Genomic DNA, 10,668 nt, shown 5'->3' on the forward strand with positions numbered 1-10,668 from the left:
TAATCACACAAAAATAAAAAAAAATATATAGAAAAACTATCAACTCTAAGATCAATAATAGCTATTAGAAATGTCTTAATAGCTAGCTGTTCTTTTACTTTGTCTTTATCCGGTTGGTACATGGCAACAGTCGTCCGGCGGAAACAGATGCCCGACTGTTGGATAAACAGTTCCAGTGTACAGGCATTGCGTACCGGAGACAAACTAATTTTGACTAATATTAACACGAGTTATAATCATTTGAGTGTTTCAGTTTTAATTACATGTTAAAACTACATCGGAATAATAACACATTTGAGAAAATACTCTTAGCTGTCTCTACGCTTCTTACGTTTAATATTCAAAAAACATGGCGGCGGCGTCCTTGAGCAGCACAGGGAGCGTGAGGCTGCTGGTAAGTTAAACAATATGTAAACGTTTGATACATTTCTATGAACTCATGTTGTGACATTGTAACATATCAGTGGGCTTTGCGTTATTCGGCTGTAACGTTACAGTTTGAGAGCGTGTTTATTTAGAAGCTAACGCTGTAACCTACAGTAAGACGTTAGCTTCCGGTCTCTCATGTTGTTAAACGTGTGATACATCTCCGTTTTTCCATTTTAACCTCGTCTAACGAAGTCCCTCAACACATAAAGGAACATATCGCTCTTCAGTTCATTATTCAACATCAACACATCTGGAGATACGAGGTTTTCACTGGACATGAAGGGGAGGAAACTGTCATCTGAAAAGTAACTAAAGCTGTCAGACAAATGTAGTGGAGTACAGAGTACAATATTTACCTCTGAGATGTAGAGGAGTACAAGTTTAAAGCAGCATAAAAATGGAAATGGTAAAGAAAAACTACTGAAGTACCGTACTTGAGTTTTCTATTAACTGAACATCATTTCATGAGCTCAACTCTTACTGACCCCTATTTGAGCCTGCAAATTTGCCTTCTGTTTTTTAGAAACTAGTCATAATAATCTATTGTTCCCCCCCCTTTCCTCCTGTTTCCTCTGCAGAGTGCTTTAGCCAGGTCCGGCTCATTATGCAGCTCCTCTGGAAGCAGAGCCCTCCACGTCACTGCAGTGTGCTGCAAGGTAAAAACACATCATAGTTAACAATCGGGCTGTTGTTATAAGTGTCTTGACCCTCCTAAGACTACTGTATTAAATAATAGGTTCACATTATTTCAAGTCTGTCTTAAAGTGCTCATATTATGCTCATTTTCAGGTTCATAATTGTATTTTAAGGTTGTACCAGGATAGGTTTACATGGTTCAATTTTCAAAAAACACCATATTTTTGTTGTACAGCACATTGCTGCAGCTCCTCTTTTCACCCTGTGTGTTGAGCTCTCTGTTTTAGCTACAGAGTGAGACCTCTCACTTCTGTTCCATCTTTGTTGGGAGTCGCACATACACAGTATCTAGGTAAGGACTACTAGCCAGTCAGAAGCAGAGTATGAGGGCGTGCCCTGACAGTACCTAGGTAAGGACTACTAGCCAGTCAGAAGCAGAGTATGAGGGCGTGCCCTGACAGTAGCTAGGTAAGGACTACTAGCCAGTCAGAAGCAGAGTATGAGGGCGTGCCCTGACAGTAGCTAGGTAAGGACTACTAGCCAGTCAGAAGCAGAGTATGAGGGCGTGCCCTGACCGTACCTAGTAGGGACTACTAGCCAGTCAGAAGCAGAGTATGAGGGTGTGCCCTGACAGTAGCTAGGTAAGGACTACTAGCCAGTCAGAAGCAGAGTATGAGGGCGTGCCCTGACAGGACTGTGTAAACCTATAACGTGCACAAAAAAGATATACAACACAATAAAGGAAATGGAAAAAGCCAAAAAGCATAATATGAGCACTTTAAACAATACTTATTTGCCCATATGAGTTACAAAATGCAGTAGTTATCTCCCAAAGTTACAGTCCTTTTAGTGCAACATTCATTACATATTTGGGTATTTGCATAAAGCTGTAATTAAGCATGAATGAACGCTCGGCTTTTGGATCAAGACTCATCGTCTAGTTATCAGTTTGCTTTACTAGAGAGCTTCTAAACAAAGAAGTTAAAGACTTTTTTTTTTTTTTTTTTTTTACTGACATTCGGCCCTCTTTCTTTCTTTTTTGTTTTCCAGAACCGAGCAGCCCGTGTCCGAGTGGGGAAAGGAGACAAACCTTTGACCTATGAGCAAGCACTTCCACCTCATCACATTGGCCATCGCAAAGGATGGCTGTCACAGAACACCAGTGAGCACGACCATGATGCTCGTTAAAGAGCAACTTAACAGCTTATATCTAGAGTTTTAATGGTGTAATGTTTCTTCAGCCTGACTTCAAAATGAAACACAAAAGGACATGTGGGAAAGGCTCAAAGCATTGGTGTCTAAGTAACTAATAACCACAATCTTTGAAATTGGTCCAGTATTGAGCGAGAAAGCTGTAACTGACAGCCGCGAACCGTCAGTTTCCGTCCACTAAAAGTTCTGTTGTTGCCGCTGACAGGCTCAGATTATTATTCTAAGTGTCTGACAACATTATGGAAAGGATCCCTACAGAGATAGACCTTTCTGTTAAAGAGTAAGATCCTTTTTGTTTAACATGAAACAGCCCCAAAATCACCGTCACCAAACCCACCAGCCTCCATTTAAATAATCAGGACTTTTAGCGTGTATAGAGCCAGCATATCTTCACATGTAAATGGGTGAATTAAGGGTTTATTTCAACCAAACCAGAGTAGTGATTGTTGGAACAGTGGAAACTCTGGTGGATTTCTGAGGACTACGGTTAACTGCTCCTCAGATCTCTGCAGGGTAAATCAAGACAGCTAGCTAGACTATCTGTCCAATCTGAGTTTTCTGTAGTCCAGCCTTTACTTCCGTGACAAACGTGCGTCACTTTGTAACACACGTTATAATGCTCGCCTAGCTGCTAGCGTGGCACGCCCTCATACTCTGCTTCTGACTGGCTAGTAGTCCTTACCTAGCTACTGTCAGGGCACGCCCTCATACTCTGCTTCTGACTGGCTAGTAGTCCTTACCTAGCTACTGTCAGGGCACGCCCTCATACTCTGCTTCTGACTGGCTAGTAGTCCTTACCTAGCTACTGTCAGGGCACGCCCTCATACTCTGCTTCTGACTGGCTAGTAGTCCTTACCTAGGTACTGAGCATGTGTGACTCCCAACAAAGATGGAACAGAAGTGAGAGGTCTCACTCTGTAGCTAAAACAGAGAGCTCAACACACAGGGTGAAAAGAGGAGCTGCAGCAATGTGCAGTACAACAAAAATATGTTGTTTTTTTTGAAAATGAAACCATGTAAACCTCTTCTGATATAACCTCTAAATACAGTTATGAATCTGAAAATGAGAATAATATGAGCACTTTAATAAATCCAGGAGCCATATTAATCGTTGGATTACTGCTGTATGTCTCAGTACATCTCTCCTTCCTGTTTCTTCTAGGTAACCTGAAAGGAGAGGAGGGTGCTGCTGAACGGACCATAGAGGACATGTTCGTGAGGCGTTTCATGTTCGGGACCTTCCACGGCTGCCTGGCCAATGAGATTGTGATCAAAAGGCGCGGCAACGTGCTCATAGTGTGTGCTCTAATGCTCCAGAAACTACCCCCACAGAAGTTTTACTTCTTAATAGGCTATTCAGAGTCACTGCTGTCACACTTGTACAAATGCCCCGTCAAGCTCGAGGTTCAGACCCTGCAGGACAAAGCTGTGTACAAGTACCTCTGAGCTGTGTACAAGTACCTCTGACGGATCTGTGTAGTGCTGAAACTGAATGGTTCTTCTAGAGACTGTGCCCCACCTGCTGGGTTTAGTTCTGGTATAAAATGGTGACTTTGTTCCTGTCTCCATCTGTTTTCAATTGTCAAAAGGTGTATTGCTTTTGTTAAACAAACTCTCCGAATTAAAGAAAATTCAATCATGCGTGAGAAACATTACGGCTGAAATTTTTACACAAATGTAGCTACTACAAGGTTTAATAAACTGTATGTGTGATTATATTAGGGCTGCACCATGTGAGGAAAATATGCAATAACGTTGAATGTCACGATAACGATACTTGCGATAGTAAGTGTAAGTGGACTCAGTTCTGCTGCTTTCAGTATTCTGCTAAAATGCAACAAATTGCTTGTTGAATTTAAAATGAATGAAAATAAATCATTTCCAACATTTTTTTTATCGAACAAATTGAAGATTGAATTGAATATAAAAGGCAGCACTAAAAAAACGCAAGCTACATTTTGAAGGTCCTATGACATGCTGCTTTTTGGATGCTTTTATATAATAATGTATACGGTGTCCTTTCTCAGCAATCAAGGACACCGTACATGTGTATATATACGTATATAGGCCTTAGTGGTCCCCTAATACTGTATCTGAAGTCTCTTTTATATAGACCTTAGTGGTCCCCTAATACTGTATCTGAAGTCTCTTTTATATAGACCTTAGTGGTCCCCTAATACTGTATCTGAAGTCTCTTTTATATAGACCTTAGTGGTCCCCCTAATACTGTATCTGAAGTCTCTTTTATATAGACCTTAGTGGTCCCCTAATACTGTATCTGAAGTCTCTTTTATATAGGCCTTAGTGGTCCCCTAATACTGTATCTGAAGTCTCTTTTTATATAGACCTTAGTGGTCCCCTAATACTGTATCTGAAGTCTCTTTTATATAGGCCTTAGTGGTCCCCTAATACTGTATCTGAAGTCTCTTTTATATAGACCTTAGTGGTCCCCTAATACTGTATCTGAAGTCTCTTTTATATAGGCCTTAGTGGTCCCCTAATACTGTATCTGAAGTCTCTTTTATATAGACCTTAGTGGTCCCCTAATACTGTATCTTTAGTCTTTCTCCCGAAATTCTCCGTCAAATTGAGCAAGATGGTCTAAGAATGGCTGCCAAATCTTGTAGAGTTTTTTATTATTGTCCGTCATGCCATATCGGATTTTCTCCATATGTAATACAGAGGTGAGTTCTGTTAGTCACGTCTTGAAGAGTGGCACTGCTTCTGACTTCCAATGCCTTAAAATCAGTCTCTTTGCAATTAACATTCCATACATAATGGTGCGCTGTACAGAGGGACTATGAGTCAGTAGAGACAGGGAGTAGCCAGACAGTGTCACCTCTGGCTCAGGCTTGAACACACAGTTGTACATTTCAGAAAACCATTGGAATACTCCACACCAGAAGACATACCATTTTTGACATGTCCAGAAATGCAACAGTTTAACCTATTTCACAAGCATCATTTTTCTAACACGACTGTTCTTTATATTTGGAAATGTTAAGGTGTCATCCTTTTTCCATCATGGTTTGTAAATCAGGAGAACATTTTTGAGAAAGTCACTTTGTTTCCAAAGCAGAGGGATGTTTCTTATAAATCAAGATTTCCAATTAAACCAGACTAACTTTGGTAAATCAGGCTTATTATCAGGAAAATGTCTGACCTACGTTATAATGTAAACTATATTTAAAGTGGGGTTTTTTTGTATACAGGGACAGCATGAACCAACACAACATACTGTCACATGTATAGCCCAAGGACTTTTAAAATACACAAAACTCAATAAGAGAATACACAGAAAACACAAACAATAATCTGTCCTGGTCAGACTACGGCTGTGTTCCTTATCGCATACCTTTTTCTTTTTACTTTTTGTTCAAACTGCCCCTGCCTTACAAAGTATGTACTATTGCCTGCAGTACAGTTTGCAGACAATTGGGACAAACAACTGCGATAACACTGTACCTTAAACATTGACCCTCTTGCTCAGATATGCGGCACAGAGGATTGTGGGTCAGAAAAGCACGCTGGCTTGCAAACTGCAAAATGCGACTGGATCCATTAGGACATTTTTTGGCACACTGCATCTGACATTCTATGTATTGGTACAAACTAAATCTCCACTCTGTCCACTCATTTCCTTGTTCCCTCCCCTTCAGATCTACAGTTTGCAGATGGGTGTAACCAACATGCTGCTGAAGTACAACAGAGTATCACTGCTGTTTTTACATCAGAGCTCAAACTAGTTCCACTTCTCAGGAAGTGAAACTCAGACAGTCGTTGTCACTGAGCGAGAGGTGAAATGGCGCAGAAAGGAGTTCAGCTGGACCGGGAAACCTATCTCTTGTTCCATCTGTCTGGATCTACTGAAGGATCCGGTGACTATTCCCTGTGGACACAGCTACTGCATGAACTGTATTAAACAGCTTCTGGGATGAAGGGGATGAGAAGGAAACCCACAGCTGTCCTCAGTGCAGACAGAGCTTCACACCGAGGCCTGTCCTACTGAAAAACACCATGTTAGCAGATTTAGTGGAGGAGCTGAAGAAGACTGGACTCCAAGCTGCTCCTGCTGATCACTGCTATGCTGGAGCTGAAGATGTGGCCTGTGATTTCTGCACCGGGAGAAAACTCAAAGCACACAAGTCCTGTCTTCAATGTCTGGCTTCTTACTGTGAGAAACACCTTCAGCCTCATTATGATGTCGCTCCATTTAAGAAACACAAGCTGGTGGAGCCGTCCAAGAAGCTCCAGGAGAACGTCTGCTCTCGTCATGATGAGGTGATGAAGATGTTCTGCCGTACTGATCAGCAGCTTATCTGTTATCTCTGCTCTGTGGACGAACATAAAGGCCACGACACAGTCTCAGCTGCAGCAGAGAGAGCTGAGAGGCAGAGAGAGCTCGAGGGGAGTCGACAAAACATCCAGCAGAGAATCCAGGACAGAGAGAAAGATGTGAAGCTGCTTCAACAGCAGGCGGAGGCCATCAATCTCTCTGCTGATAAAGCAGTGGAGGACAGCGAGAAGATCTTCACCGAGCTTATCCGTCTCCTGGAGAAAAGAAGCTCTGATGTGAAGCAGCAGGTCAGATCCCAGCAGAAAAGTGAAGTGAGTCGAGTCAAAGAGCTTCAGGAGAAGCTGGAGCAGGAGATCACTGAGCTGAAGAGGAAAGACGCTGAGCTGAAGAAGCTCTCACACACAGAGGATCACAACGAGTTTCTACACAACTACCCCTCACTGTCACCACTCAGCCAATCTACATCCAGCATCCATATCTGTCCTCTGAGCTGCTTTGAGGACGTGACAGCGGCCGTGTCAGAAGTCAGAGATAAACTACAGGACGTCCTGAGAGAGAAGAGGGCAAACGACTCACTGACAGGGACTGAAGTGGACGTTTTACTGCCACAACCAGAGCCCAAGACCAGAGCTGGATTCTTAAAATATTCACGTGACATCACACTGGATCCAAACACAGCAAACACATGGCTGTTATTATCTGAGGGGAACAGGAAAGCAACATTAATAAGACAACTACAGTCTTATTCTAGTCATCCAGACAGATTCACTATCTGGCGTCAGGTCCTGAGTAGAGAGAGTCTGACTGGACGTTGTTACTGGGAGGTGAAGAGGAGAGGGAGAGGAGTTTATGTAGCAGTCGCATACAAGAATATCAGCAGAGCAGGGGGGTCGGGTGAATGTGGATTTGGACGAAATGACAAATCTTGGGCGCTAAGTTGTAAACAAAACAGTTATACATTTTGGTACAACAATGTCCAAACTCCCATCTCATGTCCTGAGTCCTCCAGAGTAGGAGTGTACCTGGATCACAGTGCAGGTATTCTGTCCTTCTACAGCGTCTCTGAAACCATGACTCTCCTCCACAGAGTCCAGACCACATTCACTCAACCGCTCTATGCTGGATTTTGGGTTTATGGTTGGTCTAGATCCACTGCTGAGTTGTATTAAAGGTCCCATGGTATGAAGATTTCACTTTATGAGATTTTTTAACATTAATATGAGTTCCCCCAGCCTGCCTATGGTCCCCTAGTGGCTAGAAATGGTGATAGGTGTAAACCGAGCCCTGAGTATCCTGCTCTGCCTTTGAGAAAATGAAAGCTCAGATGGGCCAATCTGGAATCTTCTCCTTATGAGGTCATAAGGTTACCTCCCCTTTCTCTGCTTTGCCCGCCCAGAGAATTTGGCCTGGCCATGAGAGAGAGAGACATCATGGCCTTCAAACGAGCAAAGTGGCAGTTGGTCAGAAATGGCAAACCCTATGGAAAGCTCATTGTGGGACTGGCTCTAGTGGCTGTAATTCTGCACCAAGGCTGAATTTCGGGAAAGAGACTTTAGATACAATATTAGGGGACCACTAAGGTCTACATAAAAGAGACTTCAGATACAGTATTAGGGGACCACTAAGGTCTATATAAAAGAGACTTCAGATACAGTATTAGGGGACCACTAAGGCCTATATAAAAGAGACTTCAGATACAGTATTAGGGGACCACTGAGGCTTATATAAAAGCATCCAAAGAGCACCATGTCATGGGACCTTTAACTGAAATAGAAGTCGTTTAAGGGTTAAATTCAGTGTTTTAACTCTTCAACTTATTCAGGGTTCAACAATAAGGGTTGCCCGATGGCCCGGGGCAAATAAATCTAACAACCCACCTGCCTGTTGATCGTATCATAAAAGACGTCATCGTTCTCTTGCCCCGTCGGAGAACACTCGGAGATTTGAATGTGCCGTTGGCCAATCAGGAACTGAGTTGGTGCTTGACACAGGATGTTTTTTTTTAAAATAGGTTTTTACACTTTTGAAGCTTTTGACGGTTTTAAAGTTTTTTTTTTAAGTGATCTTTTACGTTTTAGGACTTTTTTCTTTTACATTTGACTTGTTTTTTGATGCTTTCTGTTTTTTCATGCTTTTTTAATGTTTATTTTCTTTTTTGAAGTTTGGTGTCTCTTTAGATGTTTTTTTTTTCCTGTTTTAGACTTTTTTTGACGCTGCTTATGTTTTTTTAATGTTTTTTTGACACTTTTCTTTACTTAAGTTTGACCTTTTTATGTTTTTAACTTTTTTGAAACATTATTGGACGTCTTTTTCTTAACATTTGACTTGTTTTCCGATGCTTTCGACTTAAAAAAAAAAAAAAAAAAATCATGTTTTTTTCCGAAGTTTGACATCTTTTTTTCAAACATTCCTTTTTGAGGTTTAAAAAAAGAAAGGGGCCAGTAAAAACTGTCTCCGGACAAGTAGAAACCTTAACGTTGAACCGTGTTATTTTAGTCTCCATGTTTGTTGCCGAGAGCTGATTGTTGAGGCGTTTCTTCACTGCTCAGAGATCAGCTGTCAATCAAACATTGTGGGCGGTACTTTGACATCTTGTCATTAGTTGTTGTGTAAATGGTTGAGTGTCTTTAGGCGGTGCTCCTTCCTGTGTCTGTTTCACTGCTCATGATGATGTTTGTTGACCTGAACTTAACATGAAAACTTCTCTGTGCTCTAAATATTTGATGAATATTTGTATCGATGTATTTGTATGTTGTTGTTTCTCTTCCACTGCATGGCTCTGAAGAGAGAAAGCCCCAGACCTCCTTTATCCTACACACTTTCTTCTCTTTCTGGACCTTTGGAAAGAAATCTTTATTTACATTTATTTGTTCGTTGGACCAAATGTTGTTATCATAATCAAGGGTAACTTTGGGTTCAACATTGGGGGGGGTTGAGATCTCCAACTATTCAGGGAGGTCCCGGGACATGTATGCATGTATTGAGAAAAGCCACAAAAACAACGAAAACTCTGTCGAAGAAGAACCTCAACGTCAAAAGGCTACAAAAACTCAGAAAGAAGCAACAAAACAGTGAAAAAAATTGTCCACAAAAAAAACCTTGAAAAAAAACGACAAAATCTTAAATAAAGTGTAAAAAATTACAAAAAACTTCTGAAAAAGCCCAGAATGTATTATTGGGGTGTAACCCCCCCCATCCGCCCTGTAAATAACACCTATAATCATAATCAATAAGTCCTTCTTCTCTTTGACATAGCTGAGATTCTGGTTCAAACTAAGTGATTGTGTGGATGAAGTGAATGTGTTGATGAAATCATTGAACAAGAGTCTTTGAACAGACTTTCCTGATGGGATGTGTGAACAAACTGAAGCTTTACATGATGAATAAACTAACATAAACAAAGTCTTTTCTTCCTGTCTTCATTCCAGGGTTTCATACAAAGCTGACGGAGAAAATGTGAAACTGATATGAGAGTATAACTGAGGCCCTTCTCCTCCTGAAACACCACAAAGTACAGTGTTCATGTTTAGAGTCAGTCAGTCTCTGTCCTTTCAACTTTCCTCACTAAAACTGCTCCGTCACAGAGAAATGAGCAGAGTTTTCTATCACGTGTTGCTTTTTACAGCCAACATTTCCTCTCTGCACCGAGTCAATAAATATTACACAGACTTAACCCTCCTGTTGTCCTCGGGTCAAAATCAGAAATTTGGGTTTCTTTCAACCAAATTCTCAAAAAATATAAACGTGGATGGTTACAACCGACTAGTAAAATAAATGATCAGTTTACTACATTCTTTGAATTTGGGTGTTTTATTCAATTTTATAGCATTTGAAAAAAATTTGATGAAAGAATGTTGAAAAGAAGTGACGAAAATGTCAGAAAAACAACAAAAAGGTCCAAAAAAATGCGTAAAAAGCTCGGGAAAAGTGACAAAAGTCTCTTTTAATTTTGACCCAGAAAAATAAAAAGTTGCATGGTCGACGAGAAGACAACACAACGGGTTAAAAAACACTAAAAAATAATTTGGTCGGGTTTGTGTGTGAAGAACTTTTGTAACCAAAAGTTCAGTGCTTAGGTTCAGTTTGACATACTT

The 10,668-nt window shown here is 41.0% G+C and overlaps 1 protein-coding gene and 1 pseudogene across 1 annotated transcript; both read left to right on the top strand.

Moving 5' to 3' along the window:
* Positions 1-138: 138 nt before the first annotated feature.
* On the top strand, positions 139-3,918 carry mrps24 (mitochondrial ribosomal protein S24). The gene is made up of 4 exons (XM_078270944.1): positions 139-394; positions 1,008-1,085; positions 2,116-2,227; positions 3,440-3,918. The coding sequence occupies exons 1-4, from the start codon at positions 350-352 to the stop codon at positions 3,721-3,723; spliced, it is 519 nt and encodes a 172-aa protein (XP_078127070.1). The 5' UTR covers positions 139-349; the 3' UTR covers positions 3,724-3,918.
* A 2,146-nt stretch (positions 3,919-6,064) lies between these two features.
* LOC144531043 (tripartite motif-containing protein 16-like) lies at positions 6,065-9,976 on the top strand (annotated as a pseudogene).
* The last annotated feature ends 692 nt before the right edge of the window (positions 9,977-10,668 follow it).

The sequence above is a fragment of the Sander vitreus genome, chromosome 16, assembly GCF_031162955.1.
Source record: "Sander vitreus isolate 19-12246 chromosome 16, sanVit1, whole genome shotgun sequence".
Lineage (NCBI taxonomy): Eukaryota > Metazoa > Chordata > Actinopteri > Perciformes > Percidae > Sander > Sander vitreus.

Bases quoted from the DNA above. Each gene is read 5' to 3' on its own strand.
- mrps24 (XM_078270944.1), top strand. From the start codon at position 350: ATGGCGGCGGCGTCCTTGAGCAGCACAGGGAGCGTGAGGCTGCTG. The intron at 395-1,007 runs GTAAGTTAAACA...TTTCCTCTGCAG, and splicing joins CAGGGAGCGTGAGGCTGCTG to AGTGCTTTAGCCAGGTCCGG. The intron at 2,228-3,439 runs GTGAGCACGACC...TGTTTCTTCTAG, and splicing joins ATGGCTGTCACAGAACACCA to GTAACCTGAAAGGAGAGGAG.